Source organism: Manacus candei, unplaced genomic scaffold, assembly GCF_025592945.1.
Source record: "Manacus candei isolate 608988 ecotype Guabito, Panama unplaced genomic scaffold, ASM2559294v1 h1tg000099l, whole genome shotgun sequence".
NCBI lineage: Eukaryota > Metazoa > Chordata > Aves > Passeriformes > Pipridae > Manacus > Manacus candei.
This window is the reverse complement of record NW_026138147.1, coordinates 494152-511950: the sequence shown is the minus strand read 5'-3', so window position 1 is coordinate 511950 and position 17799 is coordinate 494152. Positions and strand designations below refer to the sequence as shown.

Sequence of the window (17799 nt, the reverse complement as noted above, 5' to 3'; positions counted from 1 at the left end):
ATGGTTGCCACAAGCAAAGCCAAAACATTGGGAGGCTCCCCTGCCCTCTGGACCATGCAGGGGAAAAGAAACAAATTAAACCAAACCATAGCAAACAGGTTCTCAAAGACCCACCCTCCAGGATGAGGGGATGGGGTGAATATTCATCACAAAGCTCCACGCCCTGGCTTTGGAACCATAACACTGATGCTTCCTCCTTGAGAGGCAGACCAGCTCTCTGACACAAGGATGCCCAAAGGCTCTGATTTAAGCTCCCTGCCAGAGGGTCTCTTCTCAGGGCTCTCCTCTGGGTGTATATTTTCCTTCCTCACTCCCCCTCAGAAATCCTCAGCTCACAGGAATTCAATTTTGTGATGGAGGTACAATCTGGAAATGGTTTTCCCGTTGCCCTCTGTCCTTTAGCAGGGAGGGAACAAGAAACTCGGAGCACATTTTCTTCCCTTTTCAGCCTCTCATTGGTGCTTTCTGTAGCTCAATTAAATATGGCTTCAGCTTTGAAAAGAGGGCCACAGGTTTCATCCTAAGGCCACAGTGCCCTGAGCCATCAGGAAGTCAAGGGGTTGCCCTGGACTGTTCTGGGCTGCTCACTGCCAGAGATTTGCTCCTGCAGCAAGAACAGGACCCCCAGGCAGGTGAGGCCCATCTTGTCTCCCCTTTCCCTGCCCGGGGTGCAACAGGCTGTGCCCCAACACACACTGTGTCCTGCCTGAGCCAGGCCCAGGAGCACCATCTGGGGCTCAGCAGGCCCACTGGGGTGTCTGTGCCCCAGCTGACTCCTTCCCTTCCCAGCACCAGCTCTTCAGGGAGAGCTGTTCTGCACAGGCCCCTGTGCTCAGAGACACCTGCAGTGCTCATGGAGCTGGGTCTCCTTGTGGATCTTCAACAGGAAGACAAGGTTGGGATCACATGTGCCCCAAGACGGCCCCAGGAGTGGGGAGTGGGAGAAGGGGAGTGGGGAAAGGGAGAGAGACGCTGACAGGACTGCAAGGGGGGAACCTTAACAAGGATCAGGGGATCAGAGAACTCACAGCACACACTCTCTGCAGAGATGAGGGAGACAAGTGTGGCCATGACCACCTGCAGAGAACACTTCAGCATGGAGCTGTTTCAGGGTCAGGCAGCACAAAAGCTGTGCCCCATGTCAGGGCCGTCCTTCTCCAGCCCCTTTGAGGAGCTGTGCAGGACGAGCTCTCAGAGTGGTTTGCCTGTAGAACAGCTTTGGTGTTCAGAGAGATGGAAGTGCTTGGGAGTGGCCCTGCTCACCTTGTTCCTTGTTCAGGTTTTCTCTGAGCAGCTGAAAAAGCCAATTTGTGTATTCCTGCCCTTTCTGGAGATCTTCACGCATAGCTTTCATTTCTCACGTGAACTTCTGGAAGTCCTCCTTCATCCATGATTCCTGGGGCTTTGAGGCCTCTGGTTCCCATCCTTTTTCTGTGAAAAAAGACTGATGTCAGTGGGAGATTGACACTGCCCCCTTGAAGGAGAGACCACCCATCTGCCCTGGGGATGCTCAAATCCTCTGTTTTCAAGTCTCTTCTTCAGGGTCTCTCCTTAGGCCTTCCTGCAGGTTGTCTTTTCAACTTTACTCTCCTCCTGAGAAATACTCACTTCAGAGGAATTAAACCTTGCACTCAAGGTGCAACCTGGAAATGGACTTTTTTGCCTTATTTCTTCATGCAGGGAGGGAACAAGAAACTCAGACTCAGGTCCCTCATGTCCAGCCTGTTTACTGATTTGTTTGCTCCACACTTCTTTTTCTTTAGAGAATCCTTCCTCATTCAGCAGCCTTGGAAAAGAACTCACTCATCCCTGAAAAACAGGACTGGGGAATTCCCAAGCTGATGCACTGTGGGCATCATTAGTGATCTCTTCCCCAGCTTTCAAATCCTTTCCCACCAGGAATTTGCTCCGGGAAGGAGCCTTGGTCTCTCTCCTGGAGCTCCAATCTTCCTTGGGACATGGAGACTTTTCTGTTCCAGCTTTTGTCTCTGGAAAGGAGTCTCAGCACCACTGTGAGCCCTCAGAACCATGGGCTTGGAGCTCCTGTGCTGCTGGGGAGGAGCACTGACAGGAAGCCCCCTGCCCCCTCACTCCCCAAGGGCCTGGCCATGGGGGAGAGCCCAGGCCCTGCTGATTTCCAAGTGTTCCTTGAGGGAAGAACATTGCCCTGCCCCATACCAGCTGCAAAGAGCAGGGACAGACAAAGAGCTGCCTTAGAACCTGGGCAGGATGGGAGCCAGCAGAGCCCAGGCTGTGCTGGGCAAAGCCACTGCCGGGGCAGCTCTGCACCCTGGGGGCCTGGACACCTGCACGGGGGTGGGAAATACAGCAAAGCACTTCTGGAGGCCCTTGGAAGTGGGAATTTATGGACAGATGGGACTATTTGGCCTCACTGTGCTGGGCCCTCATGCACAACAGGCCTTTGTCTCTTCTCTTTGTTCGGCAGGGTTTAGTTTCCAGGTAGCCTGGGCAAGTCCTGGCCCTCACCTGCACGCAAAGGCTTCTCCCTTTTGGGCCTGGAGGAAAGCCCAGGAGGAGATTCCTCCTTTAGTGGTCAAGGGAAGGAGAGGAAATCCCAGAAGTGCTGTGTTATGCCTTTCAATCCTTACCAATTGCCAGGGATACCCTCTGCTAGAGCAGGACGTGTCTCTGGTCAGAGAGGGATGTCCCTCTGACCAAAGTCACCCCACCCCAAAGGCCTCCTGCTGTGCACTGAAGGGGTTCTGCAGGTAACGTGCTCGGGGGAGAGACCTTGACTGGCTTTGCTTCTCTCAAGGATAACCCCTCACATCCCAGAGGTTCCCAAGGATGAGCACAGACAAGAGGAATGGGATCAGCACTCACTTCCTCGCTCGAATGCCTCGTCTGTGAGTTTCTCAAGCAGCTTCCAACCAACTGTAGCAGCTGGGCATCAGGGTCACATGGAAATAAAACAAAGACAAAAAGGCATTTAACAAGGACTTTTCCCTGAGGAACTCCTGGAATGCATTGAGCAGGTTCTGGGGCAGAACACACCACCCAGCTGGCCCTGGAACCACAAGGTCCTGTGCACCAGAGCCCGACAGCAGCGCTGGGGGGGCTCTGACCTTCGAGGCCACTCAGGCTCTCCTGGCCAAGAACCTGCCTCGGCTGCCACAGCATTCGGGCACCACACAGGTGCCTCAGCACAGTCCCACCAGAACAGAGACACCCCAAAGTGTGAGACACTCCTCCTCCACACTGCACGAGTGGAGAGGGACCTCCCAGGGCCCTTCATTGTCCCTTGGCCTTTTCATTTGGGCCTGTCTTCTCAAAGACTTTCAGATGACCACAGGCAAGAGGAATGGGATCCAGCACACCTACTTATCAACCCAAATACATCTCTTAGGACACTCTGCCACCAGCTCTCCATTTCTGCCCACTGGGTTCACATGGAAAGAAAAAGGAAAAAAGGAAACTTCACTAGGACTTTTCCCTCCAGATTTCAAGAATGCATGAAGGAGCTTTTTGGGGACACACATATCCCTTATACTGCTCAAACCTCTGATATACTTGGGGTTTTTAGATGACTTATTTCCCCTTCTATTACTGTCAAAACAGAAGAAACACAGCTCTTACCAGCTCCTTCCAGGAATCCCATGCCTCTTCTGTCCCAGGTCCTTTTCTCAGGGTTCATTCTGCAATGCAAGGGAAAAGGGGAGCAAAATCTATGGGGTGGGCACAGGACTAGAGAAGAGGAGGCAGTTGAGAAGATCTGGGGGGGCAGCCAAGAGAGACAGGAGGCTGTGAACTGCCAAGCCTTTGCCTTCCCTGGGGTTTTCTGGAACAAGGGCTGAGCCCTGCTGCTCCCCTATGATCCACCCCAGGGCCTTTGCTGGGCTTTGTGAGAGCCAGGGACGAGCCTGCCTGGTGTGAATTTAGGAGGAGAATAACATTGATGACCCAGCCGAGTCTCGGCTGTGCCTCAGTCGTGCTCACCCCAAGTCAAGGACCTTTCAGTTGCCCATGATCTGCCCGGGAGGAGCTGCACAAGAAACCAGGAGGGAGCACGGCCAGGACAGGTGACCTGAATGGGCCAGAGGGATATTCCAGAGCCCAGAACGTCATGCCCAGTACATGAACTGGGGGAGTTGACTGGGAGGTGCCTCCCGGGGATGGGCTGGGCATCGGTCAGTGGGTGCTGAGCAGTTCCCTTGTGCATCACTGGTTTTTCATGGCATTTATCCCTCTCAGTACTTTTCTTTTTCATTCCTGTTATTGCTGTTACTATTGTTGTTATTACTGTTATTATATTTTACTTTATTTCAATTATTAAACTGTTCTTATCTCAACCCACCAGTTTTACCTCCTCCTGATTCTCCTCTCCCATCACAGGGGTGGGGATGATGGGAGGGAGCAGCTCTGTGCTCCTTAGTTGTTGGATGGGCTTAAACCACAGCAGTCCTTTTTGGTGCCCAATGTGTGCTCCACCAGCACTCAGGCACAACCTTCCAAACCATTCCACAGTGCCATGAAAACCCCTCACTCCCAGAGCTCCTACCTCCCACCCAGCTCTTGGGCTGCTCCAGAGTATTTGGTCACAGAAGCTGCTGTGACCAAGGACACCCTCTGCCAGGAGCTGCCCTGCCGAGGCTCCCCGGGCATGTCACGGCCCAGGACCTTCACCTGGAGAAGAGAAAAATGGGAAGAGCTGCAGGAAAACCACGAAGCTCCAGAGCTGAGAGCTCAAAGGGCTGGGCAGGGTCTTCTCCTGCCCCCACCCCCTTAGAGATGAGCTCCAAAATCCAGGCCCTGGTGTGGGAAACTCCCCTATGGTGCTCCAGAGGAGACTTGGGAGTGGAAAGAGGAGGGTTGGTGTGTGATACTGGGAGCACTGGGGGGAGCCAGAGAGCCATACTGGGAGCACTGGGGGGGAAATGAGAGCGCTGGGGGGGACCAGTGAGCGATACTGGGAGCTCTGGGGCTGCACTGGAATTTTTAGCCCCTGAATCCCATGATCTGATGGCAAACAGGCCATGTGGCTTAAGTTAGGGGGATTCAAGGCTCTGGAACATTAATTTTGGGAGCTGCAAGGCTCAGAAAGACAAATTTGGGGAGCTCTGGGGCTCAGAAAGAATGATTTAGGGGGCTTTGGGGCTGAGAAACTGATTTGAGGGACTTTGGGGCTCCGGAACACTGATTTCAGGAGCTTCTGGGCCTAAAAAGCACCCATTGAGGGATCTTTTAAGCTCAGAATCAGCAATGTAGGGAGTATTTAGGCTCAGAAACCCCCATTTAGAAACATTTTTTGGTCCAGAACACCAATTTAGGGAGCTTTGGAGCTGAGAAACACTCTTTTGGGAGATTCTGGGCTCAGGAATATCCATTCAAAGAATTTTTGGGCTTCCAAAAAAACTTGTTTAGAGAGGGTCTTGTTCAGGAACCCTGATTTAGGAAGCTTTGGGCCTGGGAAACACACATTTAGGGAGCTTTTAGGGTCAGAGCCAGTGATTTAACGAGCTTTTGCTGTTCAAAGCATTGATTTTGGGAGCATCTGGACCAGAAGGACCAATTCAGGGAGCTTTGGGGCTCCAAAACCCCCTCTATTGGGTTCATGTGGCCAGGTTTTGGTAGCGGGGGGGCTCCAGGGGTGGGTTCTGTGAGCAGCTGCCAGAAGCTTCCCCATGTCCGGCACCGCCAATTCCAGTGGCTCCATCTGTGGTGCAGAAGGAATTAGAGCCAGAGGAGAGCAGAGTGAGAACAGAGGAACAGCTCTGCAGACCCCCAGGGCAGTGCAGAAGGAGGGGCAGGAGGTGCTCCAGGTACCAGGGCTGAGATTCCCCTGCAGCCCAAGGAGGAGCCCACGCCAGAGCAGGGGATGCCCCAAAAGGAGGATGTGGTCCTGTGGGAAGCCTGTGTTGGAGCAGAGTCCCTGCAGGGGCCTGGGGGTCCCTGGAGAGAGGAGCCCACGCTGGAAGAGGTTTTCCTGGAAAGACCTGTGGCCCTGTGGGGTGATGCCAAATTTTGCCCCAAAGAAGGCGCAGAGGAACTGCTCAGAGACAGAGTTTTCAGTCTATAAGCAGGAGGTATTTATTTTTCACGGCCGGGAAGCAACCAGGTCGCCCTGGGCAAACTGCTTCAACTCGAGAAACACACAATCCGATTTTTATACACCTTTTACTAAGCAATTACATCATATATTATGAATATTCATTACATTGCAACATCTGCTTTTAATATTCATAACAGGTGGAGTTGAGGCGGAGTTATAGGCGTGGTCCTTAATTTTGGGGAGAACTTCGGTGGGAGTTCCGGTCTTTCTTCATCATGAACCTCATGTCCTTTTCATCATCATCCTCCTAAACTTTTGAACCTTTCCTAATTTGGGTAGCTTCCTTATGAATTTGGCAGGGAGTTTTGGTATTTGGCACTAATACCTAATTTCTTGGTTTGTCCCTCTCTTTATCTCTTTGGTTTCCTCTCCATATGCCTTTTTTGTGTGCTAGCATTTTCTGTTCATGTTTATGTTCTTCTGTGTCAGGGTGTCCTGTACCTCAGTGAATTTATTGTCTCCGCTTTCCTAATACTGAATTCTATGTGCTTTGCTAAAGCTTGCATCTATATTTTGTGCTTAACTCTTTATATTGCTTAAATTCGCTTTTCAGGTGTTACCTGGCTTCATTTCCCCCCTTTTCTCAGAACTTACGAATTCCTTCGTCAAGTTCTAATCCTAAAGGGCGCTGATATGCTTTTATCATTGCCCAAATCATTTGGGTTCTCTTGACCATGGACCTCAACTTACACCACAGGCATATGTTCATGAGGGTTAACAAGAACATGCCTATAGCTATAATCAATATGGGGTGTACCAGGTAGTGAAAGACTTGAGTTGCTGTTGGAGAGTACCCTGTGAAAATGTCCCACCAGTGATGTTGACCTACTTGTGCAACTTTCGTCAAGATATTCTTTATACCCTTTGAATTATGCTCGACTTGCCACAACATGCGTTGGGTCGTTTGATTCACTCTTTGAACTAACTTTCTTACTTCAGGATGCACAAGCATTTCTTTGAGAAACTTAGTATCCATGCCTATCTGTAGTTTGGGTACCTCATGATACAAGGTGTAATCAGCTTCGATTAACTGTTGTGTGGTTATGGGTGCGGTATAGTTAAAGTCACAACCTACAATTTTTGTGAAGTTACATATACAAAAGTTAGCATCACTATTCAAACGGGCTCAACTTCTCCTTTGATCGAGGTTTGACCCTCAATCTAATCAGAGCAATAGGCAGAGCTTGATACCATTGTAAGTTGGTTTCTTGACATATTTTAGCAATTTGTTGTTTGATAAGATGATTCATCTTTTCTACTTGCCCACTAGCTTGTGGCCTGTAGGGCGTATGTAATTGCCATTTAATCTGCAATGCTTTGCTTATTGCTCTCACAACTTTTGCACAGAAATGCGAACCTCTGTCTGAGGATATACTCCTTGGTATCCCAAACCGCGGTATAATTTCGTTTAACAAAACTTTAGTTACTTCTCTCTCTTTGTTTGTTCTACAGGGAAACGCTTCAGGCCACCCAGAAAAGGTATCAGTTAGTACCAATAAGTACCTATACCCCCCTTTTCTTGGGAGTTCAGAGAAATCAATTTGCCATATTTCACCTGGGAATTTGCCTCGATTTATTGCTCCTTGATGTACCTTGGTCCCTGTATTTGGATTATTCTTCAGGCATCGTTCGCATTGGGTTGTAACTTGTTTTACAGTAGTGAATAATTTTGGCCCTGCTATTCTAGTTTGCAAATACTGATAAAGCGGGTCTAAGCTCCAATGCGTTTTCTCATGTTCTGTTTTTACAAATTGCCACATTAATTTCTCTGGTATTATTAATTGTCCTGTTTCTAATTGACCCCATCCATTGTCTAATAATTTGCCTTTGTTCTTTTGAATCCACCTATGATCTGAGTCCTGATAATTTGGTTGGAAGTTGGTATCTAGCTCTTCTGGTATTAGAGCTGTTATAACCACTTCCTCGGTTCTTGCCGCAGCTAATTTAGCTTCTGCGTCAGCTTTCCTATTTCCTATCTCTGGAACAGTGTTACCTTTTAGGTGTCCTTTACAATGCATTATGGCCACTTGTGCTGGGAGTTGGACTGCTTCTAACAATCGTAGAATTTCTTCTGCATGTTTGACTGTTTTCCCTTGGGCGGTTAGCAGTCCCCTTTCTTTCCAAATTGCTCCATGAGCGTGTACAACAGAGAAGGCATACTTAGAGTCTGTCCAGATGTTAATTCGTATGCCTTCTGCCAATTCCAGAGCTCGGGTAAGAGCTATTAATTCCGCCTTTTGGGCTGAGGTCCCTGCAGGTAAAGGATTTGATTCGATTACCTCTTCCGTTGTGGTTACTGCATAGCCCGCCATCCTTACTCCTTGCTTCACGAAGCTACTGCCGTCCGAGAACCAGTTGTCTACATCTTCAAATGGCTCTTCTTTGAGATCTGGGTGACTGGAGTAGACTGCTTCGATGTTTTCCAGGCAGTCATGCTCAATTGGTTCTGCTGACATTCTTCCTTCTAGAAATGAGGCTGGATTCACAACGTTAGTTACTTGAATGGTTATGTCGTCTGACTCAGCTAGGATTGCTTGGTACTTTAAGAATCTGGAAGGTGACAACCAATGGCCACCCTTCTGTTCTAGTACTGCGGACACAGTGTGGGACACTAACACAGTCATTTTCTGGCCCATCGTAAGTTTTCTGGCCTCTTCTATGTTTATGATCACTGTGACCACTGCTTTCAGACAGCTGGGCCACCCTTTGCTCACTTCATCCAGTTGTTTGGAGAAATAAGCCATGGCTCTTTTGTGTGGTCCCAATTGTTGTGCCAAGACTCCTAAAGCCATTCCTTGCCGTTCATGAGAGAACAGCTAAAATGATTTTGTTACATCGGGCAGGCCCAAGGCTGGGGCTTTTATGAGTTCTTGTTTCAGTCTCTTAAAAGCTCCCTCTGCTTCGGGAGTCCAGACTAGGACACTCTTAGACTCTTTCAACAAATCATATAGTGGTTTAGCGAGTATCCCGTATTGATAAATCCATAAACGGCACCAACCTGTCATCCCTAGAAAGGCTCGTAGATCTCTCGCTATTTCAGGTTTAGGCATTTGGCAGATGGCTTCTTTTCTTGTTGTTCCTAGGGATCGTTGTCCTCTGGAAATTTCATATCCCAGGTACACCACTTTTTCTTGCGCCAACTGCGCTTTCTGTTGAGAGACTCGATATCCACTTAAACTCAAGAAATTCAACAGAGAAATAGGCCATTTAACACACTCTTCTTCTGATTCAGTTGCTATTAGTAGATCATCTACGTATTGCAGAAGAGTGCCATCCCCCTGTGGCCTTTCACTGTTTTTGTAGCCTTGAGGTAACACTGTCCAGGTTAATTGGGTCTTTCTCCCTTTACTCACAAATTCCCATTCAAAGGCAAAAATCTTTTGGCTTTCTGGGGCTAAGGGAAGGCAAAAGAATGCATCTTTTAGATCTAACACTGTGAACCAAATTAAATTGTCCTTTAGCTTGGTCAGGAGGGTATAAGGGTTTGCCACCACTGGGTGTAGAGTTTTTGTTATTGCATTTACAGCTCTCAAATCTTGGACCAATCTATAGGTTCCACCAGGTTTCTTAATTGGTAAGATTGGTGTATTATAATCTGATTCACATTCCACTAATAGTCCTAATTCCAGGAATTTCCCAATTATGGGTTCGACCCCTTTCCTGTCTTCTAATCTCAGGGGATACTGCTTCCTCACTACTGGTCTTGCTCCAGGTATAAGTTCGATAACAATAGGTGTTGCCTGTCTTGATTTCCCAGGTACATCAGTAGCCCATACCAACGGGTATGCCTCGCTCATAATCTGCTCAATACTCCGGCTTTCAGGTTTCGGCTCTATGTAACTGATTGTCAAGCTTAGGGCTGTAATCAGTTGTTCTTCATTTACCTGGAATTCCAGTTTGTCTTTGTTGAATTTTATTACAGCTCCTAAATTTTCCAATAAATCTCTACCTAGTAGAGGTTTTGGAGAATTTGGTAAGTACAAAAACTGATGGATCCCCATTTGCTTTCCAATTTTGTATTTAATAGGTTTTAGGAAATAAGCTTTTTCTGGTTGGCCTGTTGCTCCTACAACTTGTACAAATTCATCGCTCTTGGGTACCAATTCTTGATTTAAAACTGAAAATGTTGCCCCTGTGTCTATCAGAAAATCTAATTCTTTTTCACCTTCCCCTAGCTCCATTTTAACCAGTGGGTCTGCTAGGGAACGACTCACCGGTCCCCTTCAGTCACTGCTCTGATGTGTAACAGCAGTGTTTGCAAGCCTCTCTCCCAACTGGGGGCAGTCTCGTTTCCAATGGCCTATCTGAAAGCAATTGGAACATTGGTCTGGTCCTACCCTGATGGGTTGAGGTCCAAATCCTCCCCTCCCTCTCGTAGGGTAACCTCGACCCCTCCCCCTTACATTTGTGTCTGGGTATTTTGTATTTTGGGCTGCCACTGCTACTGCTACGATCTGAGCAACTCTTTTATCTTCTCTCTTTTTCTCTTCTTTTTCTCTGTTGTTGTATACTTCCCAGGCCTCATTCATCAATGTCTCTAGATCTCTATTTGCTGGATGTTTAAGTTTTTGTAATTTCCTTTTAATGTCGGGAGTACACTGCCCCATTACCAATCCTAGTAGCTGTTGTCTCCCTTCTTCTGATGCTGGGTCTAGGGGTGTATATTGTCTCATGGCGGTCCTGAGTCTATCCAGAAATTCTGAGGGACTTTCATCCTTTCCCTGTCTAACATCATACAAGGCTGCCCAGTTAATGGCTTTAGGTATTGCTTTCCGCAGACCTAATGCTATTAGCTTCCTATATTGCACCAGTTTCCCATAAGAATCGGGGTTGTTTGGATCCCACTCCGGATTTCTACTTGGAAATACAACTTCTAACTCTTCAGGTAACATGCTGGCATGATCTCTCCCCGTTTTTAATACTAGTTCCTTTTCCGTTTCTGTTAATTCTGATAGCATTACTTCTATATCACTCCAGTCAATGTCTAGGTTCTTTGCAATTAACTCGAACCTCTTAGCTACCCCTTCTGGATTTTTCCTAAAATTCCGGGCTTCTTCTCTCCAGCTGTTCAAATCACTCGTCGTAAATGGCACCTTTACTCGTCCCTGGCCTCCTGCAATAGGCATTATCTGTCGGAGGGGAGCTATTGTATGACTTCCCCCGATCCTTTCTCTTGCCTCTTTTCGTGCTACAGATCTAGTATAGTGTAGGTGACTAGTTCCTTCCCCAGGGTCTTCTTCTTGGACCCCGGTATCTATTCTATTCTTTCTTTTTTTCTTTTCTCTTTCCCCGTTTCGGTTCCTCGTCTTCACTCCCTGTTCCTGCCCAGTCATCTTCTGCCAACCCTCTAGCATGATTCACACAGTCCAGCCGCCTCTCTCTCTGAGTTTGGAGGAGATGCTGTCGGCGTTCAGCCTGCCCGGGGCTGCGCTCCTCATTTTCCTCTATCTCTCTGGTATCCCTTTTATCGTCTATTTGAATCACTATGTTTAATCTTTGTGAGTTGTTTTCCTTTTCCCCTTGAGTTATAATGTCACTATCTTCTTTACTACATCTTGTCTTGGGGAAATCACCCTTCTTTTCATTGCCCCCTGGTCTCAATGGGCTACTTTCGCCCTCATAATCAACTCTTGGTGTGCTACTCTCCACTCTATAGATGCTATCTTCTCTTCTTGGTGTACTGCTATCTCTATTTCTGTCGTCTTTTGGTTTAGGCGGACTACTCTCTTCCCCGTGACCCTCCGGTCTTATCAGGCTACTTTTTTCCCTATCGACCTCTAATCTAGGTGGACTGCTTTCTTCTCTGTAACTTTCTGATCCCTGTGGACTACTCAGTCCCTGCGAGCTGCTTTCTCCTTGGGGGCTCTCCGATTTTGATGGGCTACTTTCTTCCCAACTGTCTTTTGATTTTTGAGAACTATATCCGGTCCTAAATCTTCCTAGCTCTAGTGAAATATCTCCTAATAGGCTAGTGTCTCTTTCACCTTCTCTCCGCTTTGGTCGTGGTATCCCGTATCCTGGAGCATATGGTTGATACTCCCATAGACTTATTCTACTTTCTTCTTCACTGTCCCTTCTTTTTAATTTAAGACACTGTTGTCCGATACTACAAGCATCACAACAGCGTTCTTTTGGTTTCAAATTTTTCTTATCCTTTTCCAAAGCTAAAACCAAGGGGTCCTGCGGTGCAACATTTACTCCGCATTCTCTTTGCCACTCAGGCTTATTCCTGAGCGTGAAAAACATATCGCAATAAATCACTTCATCCCACTTGCCCAGTCGACGGAGGAACAACATAAGTTGTAAAATAGTGTTGTAATTTATTGTCCCTTCAGGTGGCCATTTTTCATCATCATCTAGTTTATACAGAGGCCACCATTGCGTGCAGTACTTTAAGAGTGTCTTTTTGCTTATGTTTCCTCCTGGGGCTCCCCCTAGATCTCTCCAGTGTTTTAAGATGCATCCTAGAGGGGTTTTCATATTTATGTCTTTACTTTGCTGGGTTCCCATTATTATCGTAAGGTTTAAGTTATGTAGCGATTGATAAGGTTTTATGGGAGACAGAGGGGTTTACCAGGCAAACCTATAGGGTGTCTTACCAGATTTTCTTATTATTCGAGCGTCAGTGATATACCAACTGACCTGGGGATCGTGTTCCCAGACTGGTGCCCAATCAAGAAAATTCTCTATCACTAGAGGATCGTATCCTAACCTGTCACTTTCTTTTTCTAATTTTGCTATGAATTCTCTTATGTGATACTCTATTACATCAAGCAATTCTTGTCTCTGGATTCGTGCTTCTGTATCCAACCGGGCTAGGCTTCCATCAATGTGTTCTAGCTGAGTAGCTTTCGGTATGTCAGTGAACTGTACTTTGAACCGCAATACTCTCCTTATTCTATTCCACCGTCTCAAGGTATTTCTCACTTTATCCCAACACTTCATGTACGCAATTTCCAGCCGCTTCGTCCGTTTCTGGCCTGGCTCCTCACGAAGAACAGGAACCGCAGAGCAGGACTCCCACTCGCTTCGCAGCAATGCCGCGTCTCACTCACTCACACACTCACACACTTGCACGCTCAATAAAAAAGCTTTCCTACCTTCTGGTTTCTATCTGAGCATTCTGCGTTACCAGGCAAGGTCACGGGATGGCGCCGCAGACCGTGAAATATGGCTTTGCTGTCGGCTGTCCGATCTATGTCACCACAAACTCACAGGATGTTGCTGCAAACTATAAAACACACTTCTCACAGAAAATGCAACCAAGATGTTACAAATACTTGTCTATGAGTGTGGCGGCAATAAAATCTCACCCACTTAGTTTCTGCCAAATCTTGATTTGACCAACAGCGTATACAGTGGAAGGTAAGGGTACGATTGAGCGCTATTTCTTGTGTTCCTCTTGGACCCAAAATATATTTACCACAATTGTTACACAAAGCTCTAACATACAGTGAGCAATAACAGAAAGGACAGATTTTAATCCTAGGATTTATACGTGCCGGCAAAAGCTTATTCACTCTTATAGAACTGAGATTGCAATCATTTCCCATATAGAGTTAAAAGACGTTTCAAGGATTATACTGTATATGAAAACACAACATCTAATTTTTCAACGGACAAACAAACCGCTGCAAACAATAAAATCGTAAATGAGAGTCTCTCAGTACCTAAATAGCTTATTTTAGTTTCGTTTTACTCGTTAACAAAAACCAGAACAGTCTGCAAGAGAAACCGCATTCCAAGAATTCTTTGCTGGTACAAGGAGTTCCCTGGGTCCTAAAGCTCCTAGAAACACTCAAGCAGCTTCGGAAGAATTAAAAATGGTTAACTCTCTGATTCGAGCACAGTTTCCAATGCATTACCAGACAATATCTTGCACGAAACAAAAATGATCAGGGGAAATTAGAGCAAGAACATTTGCAAACAGGACACAGAAACATAAAGGGTGAACACAGCATTACAAAGAAAAGACAATTTTACACTGCAGTGTCGGGACTCTAACCCGATCAGGGACTCTAACCCTTTCTTGGCAGGACTCTAACCTGCTATCTTTGCAGGACTCTAACCCGCAACTTTCAATACCTGGGACTCTAACCCAGCTTTAGGGCTAATGCTGAGGCGTCCCTCCAGCTCCCTTTTGGGCGATAGCGTCCTATCCCCACCAATAAAGCGCTTTTACCTAAAATATAAAAGATCAAATACCTCTTAATTTGGAGCAGGAGATTCTTGTCCACCGTTGCGCAGGTCCAAGGAGTCCGGGAGACTCTGCCGACAAAAATTCAGTCGGGGGGCCCTGAGAGCGTCCCGGCCCCTTGGGTCCTGGCTCAGGAAGACCCCCCTCTCCTGCCTGGCTCGCCAAAATTGATGCCAAATTTTGCCCCAAAGAAGGCGCAGAGGAACTGCTCAGAGACAGAGTTTTCAGTCTATAAGCAGGAGGTATTTATTTTTCACGGCCGGGAAGCAGCCAGGTCGCCCTGGGCAAACTGCTTCAACTCGAGAAACACACAATCCGACTTTTATACACCTTTTACTAAGCAATTACATCATATATTATGAATATTCATTACATTGCAACATCTGCTTTTAATATTCATAACAGGTGGAGTTGAGGCGGAGTTATAGGCGTGGTCCTTAATTTTGGGGAGAACTTCGGTGGGAGTTCCGGTCTTTCTTCATCATGAACCTCATGTCCTTTTCATCGTCATCCTCCTAAACTTTTAACCTTTCCTAATTTGGGTAGCTTCCTTATGAATTTGGCAGGGAGTTTTGGTATTTGGCACTAATACCTAATTTCTTGGTTTGTCCCTCTCTTTATCTCTTTGGTTTCCTCTCCATATGCCTTTTTTGTGTGCTAGCATTTTCTGTTCATGTTTATGTTCTTCTGTGTCAGGGTGTCCTGTACCTCAGTGAATTTATTGTCTCCGCTTTCCTAATACTGAATTCTATGTGCTTTGCTAAAGCTTGCATCTACATTTTGTGCTTAACTCTTTATATTGCTTAAATTCGCTTTTCAGGTGTTACCTGGCTTCAGGGGGACCCACCTTGGAGCAGGGAAGGGACTTTGACTCCTCTCTGAGCAGCAGCAGGATCAGCCTGTGATGTTTGGGATTACATTCCAGTCTCCCTGAACCACTGAGGAGGAGGAGGGAGGGTCTGGGATGGAGGGGGCTTGGGGGGAAGATTTTTGTAAGATTTCTTTTACCTCTCATTATCCTGCTCTGATTTTGTTGGTAATAAATTCAATTAATTTCCACAATTCCAGTCTGGTTTGCCCATGATGTAATCAGAGAGGGATCTCTCTCTGTCCTTATCTCAACCCATGAAGCTTTTGCTGTATTTTCTCTCCCCTGTCCAGGTGTGGAGGGCAGTGATAAAGTGGCTTTGGTGGGTGCCTGGCACCCAGTCAGAGTCAACTCACTACACACCCATCTGGGGAGCTTTTGGGCTGAGTGACAGCGATTTAGGGAGCTCCTGCATTCAGAAATACCCATTTTGGGATCTTTGAGGCTCAGAAAAAAAGGTGTAGGGAACTTCTGGGCTCAAAACCAGCAACTTCTGCTTTTTTAGGGGCTCAGAACCCCACCCCTCAGGAGCTTTTGGTCTCAGATACTGCAAGTTTGGGAGCTTTTGATCTCAGAAGCAGTGATTTAGGGAGCTTTGGGGCTCAGAACCATCCATTTAGGGAGATTTTGGTGTCTCAAACACTGATTTAGGGAGATTCGGGGTTGAAAAACACCAATTTCGGGAGCATTTGGCTCAAAACCACTCATTTAGGGAACTTTTGGCCTCAGAAAGTCTCATTTAGGGAGCTTTTGAGCTCACCCAATTCCAATTTAGGGAACTCTTGGTCTCAGAAACAAGTATTTATGGATCTTTTGGGGCCTGAAGCAGCAATTCAAGTAGCATGTAGGTTGAGAAAGAGGGATTTAGGGAGCCCTGGTGCTCCAAACCACCAATTTAGTGAACCTTGGGCCTAAGAAACCCCAATTTGGGGAGCTTGAGGCTCAGAAAACCTGAGTACCAGTATCCTGGTATCAGGAGCTTTGGGTCAGGGAGAGCGATTTGGGGATATTTTCAGCTCAGAAAGAGCGAATGAAAGAGCCTTTGGGCTCCAAAAGACCAAGTGAAGCAGATTTTGGGCTCAGTAGCCCCCATTTAGGCAGCTTTGGAGCTCCAAACCAGCGATTTGGGAAGCTTTTGGGCTCAGAAACACTAATTTCGGGAGCAGAAGTAGCCCCACGGGGGGAAGGGTGGGAGTGAGGGGCTGCACTTACCTGGAAGAAGGTCGGGACGAAGCGGCTCCGCAGGGAGCACCGCGGGGCTCCTGACGCTTATATTCCTCCTGCCCTACCCCACTCCTGCAGGACCTACCCCTGCCCTTTATCCCCTGGCACCTCAGTTCTCGGGTGTACACCAGTTTCTCGGAAATCCCTGGAAACCAAAAGCGAAAATGCTCCGAGCAGGGGGCGGCTCCTGGGGCGGGAGAGGAACAGCAGAGCCCCGGGGTCCCTGCTGGGGCGAGGGGGCACAGCCAGTGGCCCCTGCCTGCTCCTGGGGCCTCCCGGGGCACCAGGAATGGCACTGGGGGGGAACTGGGAGCACTGGGAGCGAACCCCATGGTCTGATGGCAAATGGGGCGTGTGGCACGAGTTAGGGGGTTCGGGGCTCTGGAACCCCAATTTCAGGAACTTCGTGGCTTAGACACTCCTCTTTTGGAGGTTTGGGGTAATAACAGCGATTTCAGGAGATCTGAGGCTGAGAAAGAGCAATCTGGGGGGCCTTGGGGCTCCAGAATACCAATTTCAGGAGCTTTTGGGCTCAGAAATTCACATTTAGAGAGCTCTGAGTCTCAGAAACACCAATTAAGCAAGCTTTGGACTGAAGAAAAAACAACCCCCAAACCAAACAATAAAACAATTTATAGATGTTTTGAGCCGAGAAAGAACAATTTAGGGAGAGTTTTGGCTCAGAAACACCCATTTAGGGATATTTTGGGGTCTAAAAAACTGCTTTAGGGAGCTTTAGGGCTGAGAAACACTCGTTTTGTGAAGATTTAGACTCAGAAATATCAAACTGAGGAGTGTTTGGACATCCAAAAAACCTGTTTAGAGAGGGTTTTGCTCACAATGGCTGAAATATAAGTATGGGGAGGCCTGGCAGATTGTCTGTATCCCACTGCCCCAAACCCCTCAGCAATGCCATGTGCTTGCAATGGGGGAACCAACACTGGATGGCTGGAAACATCTCCTGTGTCCCAAGGCACTGCCTGGAACACTGTCCTGGGCCTGGAGAAGCAAGTTTTAATGGTGACATGAAACCCCTGAAAGAACTGAATCAGACAGTGGAACTCATTTCTGAACCAGCCTCAGAGACACTTGGGTCAAAGAACCTGGCCCTGAGCGGGTGAATCACATCCCCTGTCATGCACCAGCCTCTGGGGAGATCCCAGGATGCAAGGGACAGGTGAAGAGGACACTGAGGGCAAAGGCTGGTGGGCCTGCAAACACGGGGTTACACATTTACCAAAGGTTCCTCAACAGCAGAGGATCTGCCAGTCGGGCTGGCCCTGCCCAGTCAGCATATTTACGTGCTGTGGAAGGGGACAAAGTTCCTGCAGTGCACATGAAAAACATGCTGGGGAAATGTGGTGGGTTTCTGTGGCTGGGTTTGGTAGCACTGGGGGGGGTTACAGGGGTGGCTTCTCTTAGAAGCTGCCAGAAGCTTCC

At 47.6% G+C, this 17799-nt stretch overlaps 3 protein-coding genes across 4 annotated transcripts in view; all 3 read right to left on the bottom strand.

Moving 5' to 3' along the window:
• Window positions 1–3013: 3013 nt before the first annotated feature.
• On the bottom strand, window positions 3014–17074 carry LOC127461299 (uncharacterized). Its single transcript, XM_051768982.1, has 5 exons — window positions 16348–17074; window positions 15115–15241; window positions 4520–4644; window positions 3598–3656; window positions 3014–3400 (listed from the first exon to the last, which is right to left on the bottom strand). Exons 1-5 carry the CDS (start codon window positions 16689–16691, stop codon window positions 3339–3341), a joined length of 717 nt encoding a protein of 238 aa, XP_051624942.1. The 5' UTR covers window positions 16692–17074; the 3' UTR covers window positions 3014–3338.
• The window catches only part of LOC127461278 (uncharacterized), a 129636-nt gene continuing 118281 nt past the window's right edge, over window positions 6445–17799 (bottom strand). The window contains exons 1-2 of one of the 2 annotated variants that reach the window (XM_051768947.1): window positions 14276–14317; window positions 6445–9241 (exon numbers count right to left, since the gene is read on the bottom strand). In XM_051768947.1, the coding sequence (XP_051624907.1) occupies window positions 7183–8862 (1680 nt within the window). In that variant the 5' untranslated portion in view covers window positions 8863–9241; window positions 14276–14317 and the 3' untranslated portion in view covers window positions 6445–7182. Of the gene's footprint in view, window positions 9242–14275; window positions 14318–17799 lie in introns of those variants that run through there. The other variant, XM_051768948.1, reaches the window with a different exon arrangement.
• The window catches only part of LOC127461277 (uncharacterized), a 107631-nt gene continuing 104751 nt past the window's right edge, over window positions 14920–17799 (bottom strand). Inside the window, exon 2 of the mRNA XM_051768946.1 lies at window positions 14920–15094. The gene's annotated coding sequence lies outside the window, so the exon portion shown is untranslated. The remainder of the gene's footprint in view (window positions 15095–17799) is intronic.

Coding starts and splice junctions, on each gene's coding strand:
- LOC127461299 (XM_051768982.1), bottom strand. CDS start 16,691: ATGGGGTTCGCTCCCAGTGCTCCCAGTTCCCCCCCAGTGCCATTCCTG. Junction 4,645..15,114: donor AGTCCCTTCCCTGCTCCAAG/GTGGGTCCCCCT, acceptor TCTCTTCTCCAG/GTGAAGGTCCTGGGCCGTGA. Junction 3,401..3,597: donor GGGATTCCTGGAAGGAGCTG/GTAAGAGCTGTG, acceptor ATGTGAACCCAG/TGGGCAGAAATGGAGAGCTG.